Source organism: Gymnodraco acuticeps, unplaced genomic scaffold (genome assembly GCF_902827175.1).
Source record: "Gymnodraco acuticeps unplaced genomic scaffold, fGymAcu1.1, whole genome shotgun sequence".
Taxonomy (NCBI): domain Eukaryota; kingdom Metazoa; phylum Chordata; class Actinopteri; order Perciformes; family Bathydraconidae; genus Gymnodraco; species Gymnodraco acuticeps.
Window position 1 is genome coordinate 1,127,724 of NW_022990682.1, and position 23,698 is coordinate 1,151,421.

Genomic DNA, 23,698 nt, shown 5'->3' on the forward strand with positions numbered 1-23,698 from the left:
GTTCCAATCTTTATTATCCATTACTTTCAGAGAGGTTAACACATGCACTGCTCTGCCTGATGAGCTAGCAGGAATGGCAGCTAAAGCTACAGGTGTTCCCCACTAAAGGGTCCGTGTGGCAACACAATAAGCAAGGTGAATTATGTCCAATAACGTGTCACCACACAAGCCCCCCCAGAATTCACACATAAACAAAATCAGCATGGCGGGGAGGAACGACACGCCGACCCCCACGACTCCTGAGCACGGGAGTCGGAAAAGTGACTCCCGCCTGTGCGGCCCCCGGAAGGGGAGGGACCGGAACAACAGGTCTTAAATCCGTGACAGGGGACGAGGCCGGGGGGTGGCCCCGTCGCGGAGGTCGAGCCAGCACCACAGGCTGGTCCAAGTCCAGGTGAGCAGCCTTCACCCGGTCCACCGAGACGTGCTCGGCCTTGCCACCCAGGTCGACCACCAGGTGCTTGTCCCCGTGCTCCAAGACCCGGAAAGGCCCATCATAAGGGGGCTGCAGGGGGCCTCTGTGCGCATCGTGCCGGATGAACACGTGCTCCGCCGAGCGGAGCTCTGCGGGAACCTGGGACACCTGAGTACCGTGCTGAGTAGTAGGGATCGGAACAAAGGCCTCAGCGGCGTCACGCAGGAAAGCCCGCTGGGCCGACGCCGACCAGGGAGCCGATGCATTTGGGAGGAAATCCCCCGGAACTCTCAGCGGCTGACCGTAGACCATCTCCGCTGTAGAACACTGCAGATCTTCCTTAGGTGCGGTCCTCAGGCCCAGCATCACCCAGGGCAGCTTGTCGACCCAGTTACCGTCCGTAAGGCCGGCCTTGAGGGCCGCCTTCATGGAGCGATGAAAGCGCTCGCAGAGACCGTTAGCCTGAGGGTGGTAAGCGGTAGTCCTGTGCAGCTTAACCCCCAAACCGCCTGCCACAGCGTTCCAGAGCTCGGACGTGAACTGAGAGCCCCTGTCTGAGGAAATGTCTGACGGGGTGCCAAAACGACACACCCACGTTGCACTGAAGGCCCGGGCAACGTCTGCGGCTGATGTCGAAACGAGCGGAACCGCCTCCGGCCAACGGGTCGTCCTGTCCACCATGGTGAGGAGGTAGGAAAACCCCTGAGAGGAAGGCAACGGACCAACCAGGTCAATGTTGACGTGATCAAACCTCCTCTCAGGCACCAGGAAACGCTCCAACGGGGCCTTCGTGTGGCGGTGCACCTTAGCGCGTTGACAAGCCACGCACTCCCTGGCCCAAGTCCTCACGTCCCTTTTCAGTCCTTGCCAAACGAACTTCGCCGCTACCAAACGGACCGAAGGTTTAACGCCGGGGTGTGACAGGCCGTGCACAGCCTCGAACACAGGACGCCTCCAGCTGGCAGGGACGACAGGCCGCGCCAGGCCCGTAGAGACGTCACACAGGAGAAAGTCACCATCCCCAGAAACTCACGGAGCGACCGGGCTGTGAGCGGGCGAGGAAACGCCGCAACAGCCTCCACCTTCGCTGGCAGAGGTGTCGCACCGCCCTTGGTGACGCGGTGCCCCAGGAAATCGATGTCCGACACCCCGAACTGGCACTTTGCAGGATTGATGATTAATCCGTGTTCGTTGAGCCGTGTGAAAAGGGCTCGGAGGTGGGACAGGTGCTCCTGCACTGAAGCGCTGGCGACGAGTATGTCGTCGAGGTAAACAAACACAAACGGCAGGTCCCGCAGCACCGAATCCATCAGGCGCTGGAACGTCTGAGCGGCATTCTTGAGTCCAAAAGGCATCCGCAGGAACTCAAAAAGTCCAAAAGGCGTTATCACTGCTGTCTTGGGAATGTCCAGGGGGTGCATGGGCACCTGGTGGTATCCACGCACCAGGTCCACCTTGGAAAACACCCCCGTACCGTCCAGATGCGCCGAAAAGTCCTGAATGTGCGGCACCGGATAGCGGTCAGGCGTAGTGGCGTCGTTGAGTCGGCGGTAATCCCCGCACGGGCGGAACCCGCCGTTCGATTTGGGAACGACGTGCAGGGGGGAAGCCCAAGGACTGTCGGAGCGGCGGACAATGCCCAGGCGCTCCATGGTTGCGAACTCCGCCCTCGCTACAGCCAGCTTAGAAGGGTTCAACCGCCGGGCCCTGGCGTAGACAGGAGGCCCTCCGGTAGTGACGTGGTGTTCCACGCCATGCTTAGTGGTAAGCGCAGAGAAGGTGGGTAGCGACAGGTCTGGAAACTCGGCCAACAGTCTGAGAAACGTGTCTGCACCTGACAGCGAGCCTGACAGCCCGTCGTACGCTGCGCTGCCAAGTGTGCACACGAGGGAAGAAAACGTTAAGGCATCAACCAAACGCCTATTCTTAACGTCCACTAAGAGTCCATGAGCACACAAAAAATCCGCTCCGAGGAGGGGAAAAGAAATGTCCGCTGTCACAAAATCCCAGCTGAAACGCTGTCCTCCGATGCACAAACACATAGGCCTCACGCCGTACGTGCGAATGGGACTGCCGTTAGCCATCGTCAATCGCGGTCCGTGCCCCCCACGGGCGACGTCTTCACTCGACGCTGGAACTACGCTCCGTTGAGCGCCCGTGTCACACAGAAACAGGCTCCCCGAAACGCTGTCGCTGACGAAGAGGAGCCTGCACGTGCCGCCGACGCTCAGAGCCACTACTGAGCGCCGGCCCCTCCGTTTCCCGGGGGTTTGTAGCTGCACGGAGCGATGCATCTCTTCGCCCTTGTCCCGAAACGTGCGTGGTAAAGGCACTCTCCGGCGTCTCCACGCCGGCTAGCCACAGCCGTGTCCGGCCTCCGCCACGCTTTCTTGACTGCCGGTGGGCCGCTGAGCGTCGCGGCTAACGTCTCTGCCCCGGGCTGTTGCGTAGCCAGGAAAAAACGATCCGCTTCCTCAGCCAAAGCACGGGGCTCCGTGACAGGCGTGTTGGCCAGCGCCGTCTGTACCCGGGGAGGCAAGTGACGCAGGAAAATCTCCGTGAATAAAATACGGGGATCTTCCCCCCCTAGCAGATTTAGCATTTTCTCCATTAGCTGGGATGGCTTGCTGTCTCCTAGGCCTTGAATGTCAAGTATCTGGCGGGCCCTCTCCTTAGCAGATAAGCTAAATGTCTTAAGGAGAAGGGCCTTAATCGCCTCATATTTGCCATGATGTGGGGGGGCTGCGATGAATCCCACCAACCTGGACGACGTGGAGCTCCCCAGCGCTGCTACCACATGGTAGTATTTTAGGTCCCCGTCACGGACCTGTCGGCAGGCGAAATGTGCCTCCACGTGTGCGAACCATGCCTCCGCGGTGTGCTCCCAGAATTCCGGCAGCTTTATGAAAACATCGCGCTCAGCCATGTTCGTTAATTTTCCGGAAACTTTCTCGGAAAAGTCAGGGTCACCAGTGTGGTGCCGTGAAAAGAGAGTCGGAGGCGGTGTATTAAGAATGGAGTTCCAATCTTTATTATCCATTACTTTCAGAGAGGTTAACACATGCACTGCTCTGCCTGATGAGCTAGCAGGAATGGCAGCTAAAGCTACAGGTGTTCCCCACTAAAGGGTCCGTGTGGCAACACAATAAGCAAGGTGAATTATGTCCAATAACGTGTCACCACAATATAGAGAAAAGTAATAGCACAGTATGCAGTATTAAGGAGGGTTTTGTCACTTGTACATTTAGAATTAAGGATCTTGTAGTTATTACATTCATATAACATTTCAAAAAAACGCAAACTGTACGTCATGACACTGTTTTAACAGGTGATATAGAAAAAGTCATGCATGTGTAACATATCAAAACTGGCCTGTCCAACATGACTGTACTAAATGTACTGTAATCCCCAAATGTCCTCAGCTGTCGGGTTTCACTCTGTTGCAATCTCTCGTATTAATTTTTCAGGGAGTCTACATGTAAATCACTTGCCTCTTTTTGTACCGTTACTGGATCATTTCCTATTTATTTACAAGTGCATTGTTTGTGCTGTTGCTTTAATTTCTCTGGAGGAAATTATACTTGATTTATTAATGTGAGAAAAATGCCAACATAATAAACAAAACTTCTAAACGAAAAGAACCCTAAAGTAACCATAGCCAAAAACCAAACAAAAGATAGCTCCTTAGCTAAGCTCCTGCTATCAAAACACGAGATAACAGGGGCTCATATTAAAACAAAATGGGCTTTTCACTCCTATTACTGCTGGCTTCTTTTAGCTTCACAATTCAAACATTTTCACATATTATTTATTACAGTCATTTCCTTAAATCTATTTTTGAACTAATGGTGCCAAATAGGCCTTCAGGGTATCACATCTTCTTGACAGGGATCTCTAAAACAGTGGGGAGTCTTGTTGGGAGTAGGAAAGATGTGAGAGGGGAGAGAGCATTTCACCCAAACATCCTCCCATAATTTCAGCACATATGTTTACAATGAATCCCCTGGCAGTGAAACGACGAGTAAAGCGGGGGAATGTATTGAACTGACTGCAGACCATGGGACATCAGTTAGAAGCCACAAAACACCTGATCCAAATTGTGACTGCATTCGTACAGTTTAGGGGTGGCTTCGTCTGTACTTTACATGTCGGAAAGTTGTCGGAGTTAATGCTTGTTATTAAGAATGTATGTTATAATCAAAACCCTAGGCAAAAATCAGCTTGTTCTGCATTTCTTTATTGCATTTCTTTACTAACTAGTCATTTAAACGTGTGATTAAAAGTGATTAAACATGATAAATCACAGATAATTATTGTGATAAATGCAATTCTTTTTTTATTTGATTGACAGCACACTATAGTTAAAACATTTAAAACTGAAAATGTGCCTCTTCCCTTTCTCTCTTTCGTTATTATTAAGCTCAATCTGGTCAGCAGATGATGAGTAGCTCACACCTTCTGACATTCAAATGGCCACGCTGTTTTCTATCACCGCTGGATCCATGTATGTGTATGGGATCTTCAGCTTCCTGTTTCTGACACTGATGCCTGTAGTCAACCCTTCAAGCTCTCCTTGAAAATCCTTTATCAGCTCCCTAGGATTCTCCTCACTGAAATGCTCCTCTGGGTACTGGCCGAGAGGGACCTGATGAGATCAATGATACAATCAAAAATAAAAGTTGAAATAGGTTTTAAAACAGACAATTGATAATAGAATGTAAATTAGAGATCAGGGTTTTAGTGGCCCAAATAAGATATTCTTGCTTGAATCAAACTACCATACACCACTTTAACTATTAATACATGTTTAAGGAAGTCTTGGGCACTTACGAAGTCAGATGAAGGCTTGCTGAGCAGCCATACGGTGGCCATTCCCTGAACGGTTGTGTTGATGTTAGGCAGTGTGTTCAGCATTGTGGCCTCGCTTGTTGTCCCCTTTGTGGTTGGTGGAGGAAGTTGCAGGGAGGTGGGAGTGTTGGGCATCCAGCCATCATAGTCATACTGTGATACAATAATGATTGTCAGACAACTGTTTTTTTCAAGCTACACCATGGGAGTCTTTTGATCAGTCAGTCAAATACTTTGGTCCCCACTGCCAAGCGTCTTTGAGTTTCATGAAAAGCGCTATAAATGTCCCATGTATTATTATTATTATTATTATTATTATTATTATTTTCCAACTATTGAAAGTATTACTATTAAATGTGGATACTACATTTGCACAGAGATTGATGATTCCCAGTGGAAGATAAATGTGTAAAAACATACTTTAGGGTAAACTGTGATACTGCTGGTAATCCTTTGACCTTTCATCCAGCACAAACATCAGAAACAAAGTTTTGATTTGTTCATAAGTTTAGCTTATAACTTATTATGTGGAACACTTATTACATACCCCTCAGCCTCAGCTGTACTTTGTGGTTGTTAACACATGTTTTCATGTTAACATGGTAAACATGCAAAATCCACTTGTTCATGTATTTTCTACATAAACATGTGGAAAGAGATTCTGAAAGTTTCAGGAAAAAAGATTTGCTCACTTTTTGTCCTGATCCATTTATATAAAAACCTGTCTGAAAATGAGCTGATCAGATTTTGGCCACTTTATGATGATTTTGGCTTGTGTAACCATTAGCCAATAACCAACCAAGGTAACCCCCCGCCCCCCCACCTTATCACCTGAATCTCCTCCTAGAGCACCATTGTGTTCTTTGTAACCAAATATCTCTCAGAGGGGCGTGGGGAGGGGCTCCTTATTTTCATCCAAAGTAACAGACAGAGAATCAGCACTTTTGAAACAGGGCTGAAACAGAGGGGATTATGGGATGCTACAATGATCTTTTTGGTATTTCAAGCCAAAAACTTCAGAGACATGTTTTGTATATCTAAGACCTATAATATATTAGTGAAAAACAGTGTAATAGGGGACCTTTAAAACCTGTTAAGCCCGAGAGACCCCGGTACCGGGGCACTGCCGCAACATCTTGCAGGAAACAGTATCTGAGGGCATGTTCATTTAATAAACTATGAATGTTTTATATCCATGTAACGGGAAGAAACTCATCTAACTGATCATTTACATTTTTTTTTCTAAAAAACCCCCACAATGCTTACGCTGAGCCTCTGAATTAGCAACGAGCGAAAAATGCTAACAGATGACTGCACCGACATTCACTCACAAAACCTTATTATTTATCTTTGCTGCACATCCAACCCCTCGTTTCGCATCGTGAGGTGACACAAAATCGAAGGGTACTCTCATTATCACTCAATTATACGAATTACGAACTCGGAGATAATAACAAAAACAGACATCAAAACATATGGCGCTAGGTAGCTAAAAACGCTAACATGGCTCACCTGTGTCATAGTCTGGTCAAAAGTGGTCTTCAATGGCATTAAAATGATAAAAACGCTGCTGAAGTTAATCCATAGGTTAATCCAATGTGTCTGTGTCCCTTTGAAATGATTTCTGATAATCCATAAACTAAGGTGACCAGATTTTCAAAATTAAAACCGGGGACATTTTGAGTTTTGCGGTCAATATATCATTAACATATCCAATTTTCTTCACTGTTAAAGAAAAAAGGGGGACAATTCTGGTTAAATGTAATTTGAACATTTGAACTGTTGGATACAAACAGAAGCACGATAGCTATGAAGGTAGATATGGTGCAAAATCTGAGAGCGTGTAAAACCTGATGTGAGCACTTGCAGAAAATAAATCTGAGTTTGTGCGCATACATTTACACTTGTAAAAAATATCCACGTAACTGTGAACCAAATGTGAAGTCACAGAAGGAAAAAAAAAGTTTTGTAGCTTGTAGAAAAAAATGAACTTAGTGATGAAATGTTCACTTGCAGAAAAATACATATTTTTAAAATATATTTTCCATTACAACTGCAACTTGGTTATTACAACCTCTCAAATCAGTCATTACAACTTGACGAATCTGCTCTGTGGCAGTATAAATCGACGAATCTGCGGTCTTGACTTTTGCTACACTTCTTGCGATAAATGTGTCGCCAAAGTAATTTTCACCTGTAGATGTGGGGGAGGGAGCGGGAGGGAGTGGGGTTGGAGGGGGGTTGGAGCGAAGGGGCGGAGCTATCAGAACGACGAGGCTCGGGTCAGTCACACAGTCACAGCCACAGTCAGGTCGAACCGGATGACTGCAGGGCTAACGGTTCGCTAACGGTCCGTGTCGCTACCAGTCCGCTGATATTTTGTAAAATATCCATAAAGAAATAGTAAATCTGTTTCCAGTTCTGTTTCAAATGGGTGTTGAGAGATGTATCCATAGATCTCTTCATTTTGGTCTCAAAGTGCACCAGATTGATGCTTTTAACTTCAATATTTAAAAATCTTCCCGGGGGAGCTTGCCCCCGGACCCCCCTATGTGAGGTCCACACACCACCTATAAAAATAGTACTTTACCCCTGCTTACACCTATACGTGAGCTCATTATCGAGCCTTCATTGTAACAGTCGCGGGTACATTGTGTATATGCGTGGGGAATGTTGCAATAGAAAATTCCACTGTAGCGACCGGTACATTAATGGGAAACCCTAAATGTTTGAGCACCCTCTATGAAACGTCAAGCTACCCCACAGCACCCCAAAATAAATCTCTGGCGCCGCCACTGAGCCTGACTATTTGTGTTGGGGGGGCCCGACTTTTTTTTTTCTCCAAAGGGGGGGGCCTGACAGAAAAAGTTTGAGAACCACTGGGTTAACTTAACAAAATATATTCTCCACCAACAATACAGCATCCAGTATCACAGGGACACACAAACAATTCAAACACCACATAAAGACAGCAACTCTTGGAAGGGTTGACAATCTTTACAATAGCAACTGTATAACGGATAATCCAAGTAAATTAAAAGGCTTCACCTGTCCAGTGTTCACAGCTGAGTGCTGTCCTGAGCCAGTGAAGATCACCATGGTGACAAACTTGACCAACTCAACCACAGAGGTAAAGCTCTGGGGAATTCCTGAAAATCAGTGGAAATAAACAGTGTTACCGGAATAAATTGAAATAGGTGAATTTGTTTTATTAGTGAAATGTGGGAGTGTATCAGCATTTCGTTTTTTCCAAAGCCTACCTGTGTTTTCTTGTGAAAGGAATCCATGTTCAAAAATGTCAGAAATCCACTTCTGTAGTTCAGAGTCTTTCTGGACCTCCTCATCACTCTTGTAGTAGAAGCTGAGCACTCCCCCCACAAACCTTGCAGAGCATTTATCATTTTTACAAACACTATTGTAGTTTAATTATACTCTTTATACACAATGCAGACACTATTATGGAAAACTAATTAGTGGCCAAATGTGGGTCAATTTTGGACACAGTGGATCATGCAACATTAAAGGGATAGTTTGACATTTTCGGATACATGCTCACTGGCGTAGGCCCCATTTACACGAGGACGAAACGGGTACGTTTGCGTTTACGCACCAAATTCGTTTTCAAAAAAGTATTCCGTTCACACGCATTCGGCTCAATTAACGTGTCCGTTCACAGGAGACCGCTCGTCCTGCTGGAAACGCTATAGTACATATGCCGGGCTTGTAAGTGGCGCTGCTGCCGCCACAAAATACACCAAAAGCAGCGAAGAAGACCCCGGAGCATGGTTGCCATGGTTGCCCTTCTGTTTATTGTCTGCGGTGGACAGCGTGTGCTCCTGCTGTAAATCTCTCCGGTAGTCCACCAGCAGATGAAAAACACCCACCTCTCCGCCTCTTACAAGGGACGAGGGAACCATGCGCAGAGTTTCCGTTAACATTGTTTTTCCGCCGGTCAACATGTCCGTTAAAGTTTAAATCTTCCGGACAAAATTAGAAAAGTGCCGGTCAGAGGTCTTCTTTGTTATTTATTGAGCTTTAAAACAAATTGATAACGACTATATAATAATATAAGAATAAAAAACGGAGCCTCTCTTTCCTCCCCCTCTTCTGACAGCCCAGCAGCTGAGACGCGGGGAGAGGGAGACGTGGGGAGAGGGAGGCAGGGGTATTTTTCGTTATCAGGAAATGATCGTATAGGGCGTACACACGGAGCAGTTTGCCCCCCCAGAGCGTTCCGTTTGTAGATCTATCCACCTTGGGACCCGTTATCGTTTGCGGGGTCCGTTTACGCGTTTACATGTCGGCCTCGCGTGAACGAACGGGCTATACGAAAGAGAAAAGTAGCGGATACAACCGTTTTGTCCTCGTGTAAACGGCACCTTAGTTGTTTAGAAGATAGACATAACAATATTTGCACCAACATCATAAAATTATAATCAAGCTGAAGAATGGAAATGCATACTGTAGCCTACCTCTTAATGATATCCCAAAGCTTCAGTCCGTCATCCCTGTAGTAGTAGTTCGGCACATCCTCCATCCCACGCTCAGCAATGTCTTCCGGCATGCAGAGGGAGCTGTAGGTCATTGAGGACAAGGATCTCTTCAGGATTGTGCCCATCCCCTCGCCACCAGATGCTGCAAACTAGAAAACAGTCAAATATAAAAGGAATACCCTTAGAAATATATAATGTACATGGTATAGAAGAAGGTAGTACTGTTATTGGTGTATTGAGCGTGTTGGTGTCTTGACGTACCTTTGTGAAAAATCCACTTGGAGATATTAGAGCAAATCGAGCTAAGAAGTTGATCTGCAGAGTGTAGCGAGTGTGAGGTATGAGGAGCTGAGGGAGACAGGGGACACTGTTTGTAATATGTATATATATATATATATATATATATATATAAAATAGTTTGAATATAGTTATATATATATATATATATATATATAACTATATTCAAACTATTTGAGACACATTGATGCTACTTTACAATTTTTTTTGCAAAAATAGAAGACTGAAATATTGGCAAAAAGTTGAAAAAACTATGACAAAAAAAACCCAACTACAGTAAGTTTAGTTTTCTCCCCTTCATTTACCTTGTAGAGTGGATGCACCATGGGCACGTTGCGCAGCAGTGACACAGCATAAACCTCAGCCAGCAGATGAGTGCGCAGCAGGTGAACATTTAGTTGATGCTCGCTGAAATCTGCACTTCTCACAAATATCTTGGCTGTTAACCAGTCGTACTCAGAGTCAGTAGGAAGGAAGATGGGGTTGTCATCTGCTGGAGTCTGCTTCAGCTGTACGGGGAGAAATAGCAGTGCAGTTCTTTCAATATGATCGAGTGCCAGTATTGGTCCATCATGTTTAAAAATGTTCAATGATTTTTGTATATTGGCCCCATTTAGTATAGGTTTTATTTACATGTGATTTTCAGTTTGATACCACTTCCATTGAACCCCAGATCAGACTTTGGGTATACTTCAGAACAAAAGCCCTAGTTTCCTCTTAAAGTCTTACACCAATGCTTGAATATCTAATGTATCCATTTTCTTACAAAGGAAAAGAGAATAGCTGGCTGGCAATTACAATTAAAATACTCAAAGTTACTAATGGTTTTCTACCTTCTCTCTACATATGACATTTATTGTATCGTATCGCTGCCCATCCAAGAAGATGAATCACAATTTAACATCAACTTATATGTTAGCTATATTTTAGTGCTAATCTCACCTGAATGGCAATCGGCATCAGCTTATCATCAGGTGTTTTCTGGAGCAGGACAAGGGGAGCCATCAAGTACTGCTGCTTCCCATTGATCATATTTCCTTTCAGTCCATCCAAACGTTTGTAGTCTAACAGGAATATGTTGCCATTCTGTTTTAAATTTGAGTGAGGATGAGATATGATGTGACCCACATGCACACAGTGTGGATATGACACACAACCAAACATGTGAAGAACAAAATGTCATTCGAAATTCAAAACATGGCTCTAAACTCAATTCTGGTAAAGATAATCACCTTCATTTCATCTGCCAAACTACTCTGACCATCAGGGAAGAGCATCTCATCAGTGACAGGAAAGTTTTCGGGCAGAGCTGTACAACGTCGGATCAAAATGGGGTTGATACCATTTAGGTATTGGTAGCCAAAGAAAGTGTCCTCCTTCCAATGTTCCTGTACATATTCTGAAAAAACAAACAGTTTTGATTTTATTGTGTTTCAGACTTTGGCCTAGAAACTGAGACTGCAGTAGCACTGTGTTCAGCTTAACTGTACTTTGCTTCTGAAATTGGTAAATGGGAAACATTGTGTTACACCTGAGTTATAATTGTTTTAAAATCAGTTATCAGTAAAAAGTCTTCATTGTATTAATTCAGTTGCAAAGTAAATTAAAGGTAAAGCAAACGTGTAGACGACATTATTAGATACGTTTTCAGGATTTCAGTAGAATCTAATGTATTATCTCAGGAATAATAACTGCAGTGATTTTTATTTAAGCATACAGTATGAGATTGTACCTGATATGTCAGTCCGCTTGTTGCAGAACACAAGGTTGAGATCATCCAAATTAGTCCAGTTCTTCTTGGAATCAGAGAGTCCCTTTAGTCCCAACTCAGCCAGCCTAGAAAATGAACGCAATTAGTAACTTTATCAGATACCCTACATTGATTTGAGGCAGCTACAAAGTTATATTGATACTTTGATATCCGACATAATTTCAGGACCTCACCCAGTTAATGCTGTGAATCCAAACTCTGTGGTCTTGGTGAAGGAGAAGCGGACCTCACAAGGCAGAGAAAGAGGACCTTCTACCTTCATGTTGTGGGGTATTCCCTCTGCATACACATCCCAGCTGGGAGTAATAGAGAGAAGCAGAGAGGTGAGGAACTGTTGACAGTCTAGATAGTAATTTAGAGCACACAGGCACTTGACAAGTATTCAATATCACAACATATTGAGGTTTATTACATTACATAAAGCTTTGCAAGTGTCACATTTTTAAAAAGATTTCGGGATGCATGAAGTTAAAATGTGTACAACCTCTGAGTGGCGCTCACCGATAGTCTTTCTCTCGCTGTTTCAGCGCCTGCTCCCGACTGTACCTGCCAAGATGATGGATGTCTTCAAACACTCTCAGAGCTTAAGGAAAGAATCACAGGTTCCAAACTGTTGATATGTACAGTATTTTGTCACAAATGAACTCCGACCTCCTTATAGTATGGCTTGCAGAACGTGTATTCATTGGTCTGTGAACATTGTACCAGATGTCAGACAAGCAAATGGCCAAATACCTGTTCCTTCTCTGAAGCGTTTGATCTCGCTGTCTGTGATCCAGCGGTAGATGGGAAAGTTGTAAGTGTCTCCCTCAGGAGATTCCACTTCAACTTTGGGAGGGAACCAACTGTCTTGAGGGATCAGTGGGAGACCCTGTTTGTCGAGCTCTATCAGAATCAGCTTTCCAATAGAGGCACGACAGCACACGTTAAAACAGGAAGCCTGGAGTAATGACAGAATTAACATGTTTTGAGTCAGTTAGCTTTGTTCACATCAGCTTAACCTGATTGATAGGTAATATCCCTATATAATCCCAAAACTATAAGCAAAGTTCAGTAACAGTGTTATATTTTTAGAGAGTATGTCTGACTTACTTGTCCAGCGGTGAAAGCTAATGGCCCGGTGAAGTTGCAGAGCCATGTGCGATCACTTTCTCCATCTGTGCCCACCAACTTAATAAAGATGCTGTTCATAGTTGTGCCATTGAGAAGTCCGGAAGGTAAAACAGTCACTTTATAATTCACCATTCTGACTGTGAAAAAGAAGAAGAATCCTGTTGAGGAGAGAGTTATAAAATACATCCTCAGCAATGATTGGGAAAGATTTTGAATGTGAATTTTCAATTTCATAAGCATCTCTCTTACCTGTTCTGATTTGCTTTGAACTGACATGAATGATGAAAGTAACAACCACTGATTCCTCTTTTATACATACACCTTTTGGGTGTATCCAATCGGTAAACACAATATCAGAAGATGGAATGCTAAACATGTATGAGCAGGTTTTACAGTTGGGTAAAAATGGGATGTGTCCCAGTACTTCATCATTACATATACACAAACCTTTTACTGTTAAATGTGAGAACATCCAGTCAATTACAAATACATGTACCATTCTATACCATTGCAAATGCATTCGGACAATTCAATGGCAAGGAAACAAGGCGAATGTAAAAGCCAATTGTATGATAACTAAATGCACAATTAAAAAAAGAATATATATATTATACATCTTTCAAACACAAACATGTAATGCAATATAGTGCATCAGCTCTTCCATACACTTTAACCTTTTCATAAATGTTATGATGTTTTTTGATATTGTCAGAAATGTGTTAATTTGATTATTTGTTTATTACTGAAGACCTAGTTAAAGGTTATATTGTACTGTACATTAGTAAGAAGTGTTTTTAATTCGAGCTAATTTCTGAATGCAGTGGGTACAACACAACACTAACTAGATCCTAGTAGATTCTAAAGCATATAACATATTGTGCTAGGGTTGGCCAGCACAATTTCCCATAGGCTGGAAGAATGGAGACCAGAAATGGTTCTGAAAACGATTGTCACGTCATGATCTTCTTCTCAATAATACATATTTGGTGATGCTACACCTCCACCACCGTCTCGTATGAAAGATGGAGGACCAACCTACACAATTTGCCGTGGCTTCGTTCAGGTAGCTGTAGGTGATTGAGGACAGGGATCTCTTCAGGATTGTGATCATAGCATCGCCACCAGAAGCGGCATGCTAGAGAACAGTCAAATATGTAAGAAATAAAGTTAGAGACAAACAGGGTAAAGTCTTTTGAGTAACGGTCTACTGAGTGTGTTGATCTTTTCTACCTGTGTGAAAACTCCACTCTTCGAAATTAGAAGAAGCCGAGCTAATTAATTGATCTGCAGAGTGTAGCGAGTGTGAGGTACGAGGAGCTGAAGGAGACACGGGACTGTTACGAATGTTGTGGAAATATTTTCCAAGGCCCATAACTTTGACCCAGTGTATCAGTTCAAACTGTCCTGACTGAGCACAGGCACCTGTAACCTTGGCTGCTGTGCTCTCAGTGTTTTGTCTCCCTGTTCCTGCCTGTTGGCGTCAGCTGATAGAGGTGTTATCATTCTATCTTGTTATGCAGCATGTTGATGATGCTCTCTGAACTAGCTAAATACATGGGTCTGGGGTAGAGTTCTTCAGAATTGACGTGGCAACTCTACCGTGAAGTCAGAACCTCTGACTCTTGGACTTGTGATGTGAATCCTCCGGCCGTTAACTCCAAATAAACCATCATATGTTTGACATCAAAGCTACTGCTCTTCCCGTGTCTCCTTCCTGAGTCGGTGACTCCCACTGCATAGCTACACAGAAGTTTCCTCTACAACGAACATTATTGAATTTAAACCATATAAGACACATTATACATACACATTAAAGGAAAGAATCACAGGTTAAAAATGGTTGATATTCACAGTATGTTGGCATGAATGTACTCTGACCTCCTTATAGTCCAGCTTGCAGAACTTGTATTCTTCTGTACTGGATGTCAGAAAAGCTAATTCTCAAATACCTGTTCCTTCTCTGAAGCTTTGCACCTCGCTGTCTGTGATCCAGCGGTAGATGGGAAAGTTGTATGTTTCTCCATCAGGAGACTCCACTTTAACCTTCGCAGGGAACCAATCGTCTTCAGGGAACAGTGGGAGACGCTTTTTGTCGAGCTCTATCAGAATCAGCTTTCCAACAGAGACAGGACTAAATAATTATTAAACAGTACATTAATTTAACTGATTTGAAGTGATTTCTAATAGTTGTATTCAATCATATGGATACAACTAAAATAGTAAGTACATCAATGCTATAAATAACAATAGGAAGATTCTGAATCAAGCAACGGTTAAAATCAGTTTACCTACATTTAAATTGAAAGTCCAATATAATAAACTATATGCAGTTTTAGATTTATAATTTTTGGAAATATTTATCCAAACGTTCTTGTCCAGCGATGAAAGCTGATAGCCAGGTGAAGTTATAGAGCCTGGAGCGATCACTTTCCCCATCTGTTTAATGAAGATATTGTTCAAAGTTGTGGCATGGAGACATTTGCCAGTGTACAGGGTCACTTTATAATCCACCATTCTCACTGAAAAACCAGAAGAGTCCTGGGGAAAGGGTGCATTCTCAGCAATGATTGGGTTAACTATAACCAGATTAACCCTTTTCACAATGAAAAATACATTTGCAAAATATATTATAACAGCTAATGTTAGAGTGTCTTTTAAATATCATAAGCATATCTCTTACCTGTTTGTGAGACCTGAGTTCCTACGATGAACTGCACATTTGATAAAGTAACCACCACTGATACTTTCATACATACAGACTTTTTCCAGTCAGTCATTAAAACCTATACATGAATCAGTGTTGGAAGAATCACAAATACTATGGTCTAAAAATACCCCACTACAAGCAAAGTCCTGATTTCAAAATGTAACTTGAGTAAACGTACGAGCATCAAAAAGGTACTTAAAGTACAAAAGTAAAAGTAGTCATTATGTAAAATGGTCCATTTCAGAGTATCATTATGCAGAATGGATCTTTTCACAACGTTATATTAATAGGGTTAAATCACTTTGTTTATATAAGAGCATTTTAGCCTTTGTCCATGTAAACCACATTTAGATACTATAAATACTTTGTAGCAGTACAGTACTGCATTATTCCATATCAGCATATCATGAAAACTCTTTGTGTGTCAGATAGTTTAATTATAGACAACTGTAACATGATAGTAACACATTTTCTATAAGATGACAAATACATACAGACAATTCAATGGCAAGGAAACAAAGTGAATGAAAACTGTAAGGTTGTCTTATTTTTCAAAGACAACCTTACAGTTAACTGGAAACACCTTTACAATATATTGCGACAGCTCACAAATAATAACCTTACAACGTTTGTAATATTTGACATGGTCAAAAATGTGTTTATTTGATTATTATTGAAGTTAAATGTCATGTTGTACTGTTTTTTCGTAAGATATTTAAATTTTAGCACATTTTTGAACACAAGCACCAATTAAAGCTTAGTGGTTGCTAAAACATTTAACATATCCGCCTCTCTCACAGTGTCAACAAATTCAAAATTATTATAAAAGCAGACTTAATGGCAGTTTCCTAGATCAACTGGCTCAGAAGAGACATCAAGATATGCATATTGGACACAGATGGCTCAATGTATGAGTCAAAAGCTATTGTACAAAGGAATTGTTTCAGAAATAAAAATGGATTGATCATTCTTGTTAGGAGACAGAAAAATAAAAACAACATTTGGTGATGACAGTGGATTAGGAGGGGGGATTCTTCAATGCAGTTTTTCAGTTAAACTTGAATGTGTGTTTTTGTTTGCTTCAATAACAGCTCACACACAATATACAGTCTTTCCACTCGTCCCGTTGTGAAGCTGAGGTTCGAGCTCAGATCATAGGGGAGGGGACCGTCAGCAGTCCAGTAGGCTTCAGCTTGTTGATCCCTCCATCTAGGAAACAAACTCGGGGGAAGTTGACCTTGACCAGGTGTGCTGCAAACTGCGAAGAAACGAAAAAGAGGGTTATGTGAGTTATTATTCCCGCCTCCCAGCATTACAAATTCCCGTAACCTAACATAATCTCAACATCACCGGTGGCTTCCTTGTCTTATCACTCAGCACTCACGCACTTGCCACGTACTGTATGAGGAATCAGATCTGAAGGACAGCCCTTCAAACAAAGTGTTTGGAGTAACACATTGTTCAAGATGTCAGGGATGTTGCAACAGATTTTAACTTTACAAGGAAAAAATAAGTTGTATGAACTGGCCCAGCCCTTAGAAGGAGAAATAAAGAAACATATATCTGATGAAGTCATACACACAACAAAATAACTAAGAAAAAAAAAATGTAATAAATGATTGAATCTCAGTTGTGAACTTTGCAACTATTTTGTATCTATTAAAGCTGGATTAATCAGTTAACATTGTTTTTCAGAGATTCAATAAAATACTTTTCACCATATTTAAATTCAAGTGGTCTGAGAGAAGACTGGCTCTGCTTCCAGGCTTTAGAAAATCCAGCCCTATTCAGTCCTATGAATGTTTGCGACTGCTGAGTATAATGATACCCGGCTAGAAAATTAGAGATGATCCGATCACGTGATCGGGGATCGGAGCCGATCACGTGATTTTCAAAAGATCGGAATCGGGAGAAAAAAATCGGGGATTAAAAAAAAAATTATTTTATTTAATGTTACAAAACAAAAATGACCATGTTCACGTCTTAAAGTCATCCTGAGGCCTTAGTTTTGGTTTAAAATGTGTTGCTTCTTTTGGGCTTGTTTTCAGACCTGGTTGCTTATTCCTCTCAAATCTGGCAACAGAGTGGGCGCAGTGTCTAATAGTAGCAGTAAGCTAACGAGAGGCTACGTTCAGCTGGTGACTCGGGAGTCGGGACAGAGAAAATGTCAGCAGTTTGGAAGTATTGTAAAATTGAAAGCGAAGGCAGTGTAACAGCCAGATGCAATGTTTGCAAGGCGGAGGTTCCGCGTGGTGGAAAGAACAGAGCTACGTTCAACACGACCAATCTAATACGCCACCTGAGAAACAAACACCAACAACAACACGACGAGTACACTGCGGCCACTCAGGTAACGGCACTGAAAAAACCGACACTTTCAGAGACTTTTAAAAGGAAAGAGAAACTGCCCCAGAACAGTGAAAAGGCCAAAAAATAACAGCCAAGATCGCTGAATTCATCGCGTTGGATGACCAGCCGTTATCTGTTACCTTTGTTTTCCTTAATGCATTGCATAAAGATCGGATCGGGAAAAATCGGTGTCGGCAGATTGTCAAAATCAAATGATTGGAATCGGATCGGTAGCAAAAAAAGTGATCGGGACATCCCTATAGAAAATAATTCAATCATGCGGCTCTTCAAAACTTTCTGATATCGATATCAGAGTTCTGATAGTGAATCAAGTCATTTTGCAGGAGCTGTGACGCAAAAAAATATACATGGATTAACTAACCGAAATAAAAAATGTTGGGCCCAATGGCATCACTTGACAGACCATGAAGTTGTAATTACACGCTTACATAGAGTTGTGTTATTTATTTCACATGAAAGGAGTGACTCCCGTGGAGATCAGAATATTCTTTCACACATTCCTGTGAGAATTAAACATGTTTTTCCCAAAAAAACATGACCTCATGCGACAACTGCTCTTGTGGAGATCACTTACAGACGATGAGATCAGGCTGATGAACAGAGCGGTGTTAAGGGAAGCATAATAATAAAATAATGAGGTCTGTTTTCACAACCCTGACCAACTAAAGGGATTTAACATTCCATTACAAATCTCTAAAAAAGAGGACTGAAAGCCAACTCCCTTTAAGTGGTTTCTACTGTTACTGTAAAACTATATTCCCCAGCTGTTAATATTGCCAGGTGTGCCCACATACTTTAAGCATACTGTCCGCTCTCAATTAAGTTTTAATTACACGGTTTGATCAAATAATTCAACCTTTTGAGCATTAACTCTTGGCTACCACTTGAATTACAATATACAGTAGAGTTATAATGTATTGCATTATCAAAAGATTTATGAGATGACCTCTCTGCAACACGTAAAAAAAAAAGAAGCACAATATGTAAGATTTTCCTTAAAGTCCCTGCCAAACCGTACAAGTATTTTCAGGGGTTTGAGCTGATTACATCTCTGTTCAGGTTGCAGGTGGTGTGAGAATTGCTGGGAATTACGCAAGGTCAATAAACTCATTTTTCCAAGAAAAGAAACGATGAGTAATGGAAATGTCAGTACATGTGAATACAGCACAGGAAAGAGATGTAATCTAAGCAAAGACGCAGCTTAACCCGGTGTACATTGATTAACATTGATTCAACATATAGCGCCCTAAAGGGACTTTATTAATGATTACAAATAATTAAGGTTTCAAGAAGTGAAAAAAAAACACAATTATTCAGTTCTACCTTTTGTTTATGTGACTTTTGACTGAGATCTGAAAATGTGAGTGGCAATAACACTCTGTCTGTGACTTGAGGTTGTTTTTGCTCTGAAAGCCATGCTGTCCAATAAAAAAAATCACAAAAGAAAATTGACTGAATGAAAAGTCATTCATGTGTCATCACGTCATTGACTGATTATGTGGCGGCTTTCACACTCAGCAGTTTTGCAATACAGTTTAAGATGCAATCACCTTAAATGTCCAAATAAAAACGTAGCATTAAGAACGAGGCTTATGTTTGAATGCCAATAGGCTTTAAATGTCAAAGGTGTACAGTAAAGCCTAAGCACACGAAGAGAGGACTCATTGCTTTGCCCCAGAGCTAATGATAATGCCACTGGTGCGGCACACAGAGATGTGGATGGCATTTAAGCACAATTGAGTCATTTTATTGACCTTTCATTTTGTACGACTGTAAGATCTGATGAAATACCGAGGACAAAACTCAGAGGTGGAAATTCAAGTGTGGGGTTGGTCAGGCCTGGACTTCTGTAAGAGGATGAATAGTCATCATACTCTCCTGTTTGATGATGAAGATAATGATTGATCAGTGGGAGACGCTGAAGCACTCCTTTGTGCACCAGTCAATCCTAACAGTAAATACAGAGCTAAATCCTACATCAAATGCACGATGAAGGGTCTTTGAGCATGTTTTCTCTCAGTGATTGTGATGTTAAATGTTTGGTCATGTATTGTGTCTTGATATGTGTCTATGTTGATGTTACACATGGAGCTACTGTGATGCAAGTCAAATTTCAGACTTGATTTGACCATTAAAGTATTATCGTATCGTATCGTAAAACAATATGATGCCGATAATGATGAACCACCATTAATAGGGCCTGTGTTACAACACTGAGTTCAATCCCTCTGCAGATGAGTTATTACATTACTTGGCTTGGCAACTGGAAGGTCACCAGTTCAAGTCCCGGAAAGACCAAGTGCTACTGAGGTGTCCCTGAGCAAGGCACCGTTCCCTACACTGCTCCCCGGGCGCCGTACATAATGGCAGCACACTGCTCTTAACACTAGGATGGGTCAAATGCAGAGAAACCGTTTTGTTACATAGTACCTGTACTACGTAATGACAATAAGTTGAATCTTCTTCTTCTTCTTGTTGGAACCAGGTTAGTAACATATCTCTCTGCTGCTCTCTTTGAAAAAGCATGACTGTCTCTTTAATTAAGCAGAACTACTTATTTTCCTCTCAAACTTTCTAACATATGGAAGGAGGACATCTTTTCTAAATTGGGATGTTGCCTGAAGCAATATTCATGCTGAGTTTTAAATTTAAGTTTGGCTAATTTATTCCAAAGAGAGCAGAAAAGAAGAATGAATAATGATCAATATAAAGCAGTTCTCTGTTTTGTTACGCTGAAATCATGTTATCTTTGAGCATTGAAATGTCAAAGACAACGATTTATGTCAAATACAGTTTTAGCCACGACTTAGGTCCTAGCGTCTTTTAGTAAAGAGGCATCAACACAGCAGGTTTACATGTATACTTTACATCAGACCTATAATATTGCTCGACTACAGTTTTATACCCAACCAGAACTCATTCAGAGAAGCTGTTTCCAGTCTTTCAAGATGAACAAAGATGTATCGCTACCTCAGGATTTAAAGATTTGTTTTCCATCTTGCTCTGGATTTGACAATACAGATGTCTGGACATGGGGATTTAGTGTCGTAGCAAAAAGGTTAACTGTATGTTTACAAGACTAGGGCCCCTATTTTCATGGTACAGCAATGACAGTGTTGTGTTTTCTTGACATTTACATGAACCTATCTTGTCTGTGGGGTATTTTGTTTCCTGCTTAGCCAACAAAAAAGGCCATACCGTTAAAAAATGTAAATACTCTCCATGTTTTCAAACCAGTAAATGGGTAAAAGCCGGCTGCCTTAAAGTGCAAGTGAAGCCGCTTTACTTCACTTCATTAAATCCCTGCAGAAGTCTTAAGGCAGCAGCACGGACATGTTGAACAAATCTGCAGCCTCTGATTGGAGAAGTTACACACCAGAACACAGTGCCATTATACATGTACACCCACTGTGTTTACCCACATTATATTACATTCAAATGACACCAGGATATTGCAAAATATCCCCAGCCTCTTTACACACACCACACGGTTAATTTTAACTTGGTATACTGCCCATACACGCAGAGAAGAAAGATTACTGCGCCTCTTTAATCTGATGCTTCTCAGCCATCTAAAAAAAATATGCATGTCACGTCTTGAAATTACTTGCATCAGAAACATAACATTTTAGGGTGTAACTATTTCCAAAGTGAAATACAGAATCATGAAGTCTGCCTGATGTGTTCACAATTTAAAGACACGACCAAATATAATTTACTCCGAAGAAGAGGATCAAACCGTGAACCTCATTCATCATGTAAATCATTACTATTCCTTTTGGCTTTAAACTTGACTCATACTGTATCATTGTTGCTTTCTGTCTGTGGCTGACAGCCCAATTACAGACTGTCCCCAATGAATGAACTTAACAGGCGATGTTTCAAGGTATTTAAGGAATAATCAACAATGTAATAGTAGCGTTGGATTACTATAAATATGTGATTGACGCGTCACTTCGTAAACTAAAGTCTCCTGTGTTCTGCAGTTCTCATTCGCCTTGTGACCAGAAATATGTATTGCCAAAAAAAAACGATTTACAAAACATTAGAATACAAATTATAAAAACCAAATAAAAACTTTGTTGAAAAAGTGTTATTTTAAAGGTGGGGTAGGTAAGTTTGAGAAACTGGCTCGAGATACACTTGTTGTTATATTCCATGGAATGCTCTTAACATCCCGATAGCAATGAATATCTTAAGTGCTTTGACAAAAAATCCATACAAAATATCATCTGTGGAAGCCGTGGCGCTGTAAAAAGCACGACCAATCATCTGAGCCGGCCCGGCTAAAGTAACTGGATGGCCTACCTGCCTGTCAGCCTTCCATCTGTGCACAAACTTATCTCGTGCCCTCATTGATCATGTGCTCGTTCGTGTGTGTTGGAGGAGGGGCTCTGTAAGGAAGTGGCAGATTTCTTCCGGCTGTGTATTTTCAAATTCTAGCGCACTCGAGCTGGTTTCTGCAAAATGACCTACCCCACCTTCAATGTTAACTTATGGCAGCTTTTTTGGTTGTGAAACACAAACATTTGTATTAATGGTGTTTAGTAATTTCACATGACATGTTTAACTCCCGTGGATCATCAGATTCTCTTCTTCACAAATGTGTGGGACAATGAAACATCTCTCCTATAAATATCATATATAGTGTCTTTATCCCCTAAGACATCAGTGAGATCCGGCTGATGATCAGAGCGTTTTTAAAGGAAGCTAAATGACCAGGAGGTCTGTTTTCATGACCCTGACACGACCCCCACCCACGACCCTAAAGGGATTTCACATTCCATGATAAATCTCTAAAAGGAGGACATAGACAATTTTCTTTTCTTTTTTAATTGGTTCCTACTGTTTAAAATATATTCCTGAGCTCTTAATTGTCAAGATGGCTGGGTGTGTATATTGCACATTTGGTACTCCATATCTCATGTATAAATCTTACATGTGTCCTTTCTTGCATATTGTTCCCTTTCCATACCTTACCTGTCTAATTTCTACTTCACGCAATAAACATAAAAAGCCCCAAAGATTATCTAAAAACAAATACCATACATGTCCAGTTCATGGCAACCCAAGGGGAAACATGGAGAGCTCACTTCAGTAGGATTGACATGAATCTCTATATATGATTTCATAATAATCCCTCTACATTTAAAAGGAACATTTGAGTCTGAACCAAAATGGCAGACCAACAATGTCATCTGTAAAGTTGTGTCACCTGCATGGCCAAAAAACAGTAAACTTGGAGAAAGATAGGGATTTAAAAGCACCCCAGGGCAACAACACCAATAACACCAATTGATAATACATCTGCATTAACTGTGGTTCACTTAATTATTTAATGCACTTGAATGCAGCTTTGGAGTCTTAATAGTGTATACAAATGTGTTGTGCACATGTGTGAGTGTGACTGCTTTCATACCATAATAGCATTTGTGATGGCGTGGCTGATGATCACAATGACCCGTCCTCTGTAGCTCTGGAGGACTCCGGTCGCTGGACACTGCACCAGCTCACTGTTCGGGCCGAAGGCTGTGCTGAAGGGAATGTTGATGCTGCCAGAAATATGGCCTCTGTTGAAGCTGGAGGCAGTGGAGGTGAAGGAGTAAAGCTTTGAAAGAGTAGCACACAATCATGGGACTAGGGACAGAGTGAGAGGTGAACTTTATAAAATATCCTCTAAAAAG

At 42.1% G+C, this 23,698-nt stretch overlaps 2 protein-coding genes across 3 annotated transcripts in view; both read right to left on the reverse strand.

The window, feature by feature from the left end:
* Positions 1-4,631: 4,631 nt before the first annotated feature.
* Positions 4,632-13,272, reverse strand: LOC117555313 (arachidonate 15-lipoxygenase B-like). 2 transcript variants are annotated; one of them, XM_034230166.1, is made up of 15 exons: positions 13,187-13,272; positions 12,917-13,074; positions 12,560-12,764; positions 12,326-12,407; positions 11,998-12,120; positions 11,786-11,889; positions 11,286-11,452; positions 10,996-11,139; positions 10,359-10,562; positions 10,018-10,104; positions 9,736-9,905; positions 8,524-8,645; positions 8,312-8,412; positions 5,246-5,416; positions 4,632-5,060 (listed from the first exon to the last, which is right to left on the reverse strand). In XM_034230166.1, exons 2-15 carry the CDS (start codon positions 13,067-13,069, stop codon positions 4,881-4,883), a joined length of 2,013 nt encoding a protein of 670 aa, XP_034086057.1. In that variant the 5' UTR covers positions 13,070-13,074; positions 13,187-13,272; the 3' UTR covers positions 4,632-4,880. The 2 variants fall into 2 exon arrangements, with proteins under 2 accessions (XP_034086057.1, XP_034086056.1); XM_034230165.1 differs by having other exon boundaries at positions 12,917-13,095; positions 13,187-13,207.
* Positions 13,273-16,058: 2,786 nt separating this feature from the next.
* Positions 16,059-23,698, reverse strand: part of tbck (TBC1 domain containing kinase) — a 54,757-nt gene continuing 47,117 nt past the window's right edge. Inside the window, exons 25-26 of the mRNA XM_034230168.1 lie at positions 23,434-23,593; positions 16,059-16,902 (exon numbers count right to left, since the gene is read on the reverse strand). Of these exons, the coding sequence (XP_034086059.1) occupies positions 16,792-16,902; positions 23,434-23,593 (271 nt within the window). The 3' untranslated portion in view covers positions 16,059-16,791. The remainder of the gene's footprint in view (positions 16,903-23,433; positions 23,594-23,698) is intronic.

Excerpts from the sequence above, each read along its gene's own strand:
- LOC117555313 (XM_034230166.1), bottom strand. The coding sequence starts at position 13,069 with ATGGTGAATTATAAAGTGACTGTTTTACCTTCCGGACTTCTCAATGGC. Across the intron at positions 11,453-11,785 it reads CAAGCGGACTGACATATCAG|AATATGTACAGGAACATTGG; the intron begins GTACAATCTCAT and ends TTGTTTTTTCAG. Across the intron at positions 5,417-8,311 it reads CAGCTGTGAACACTGGACAG|TATGACTATGATGGCTGGAT; the intron begins GTGAAGCCTTTT and ends ATTGTATCACAG.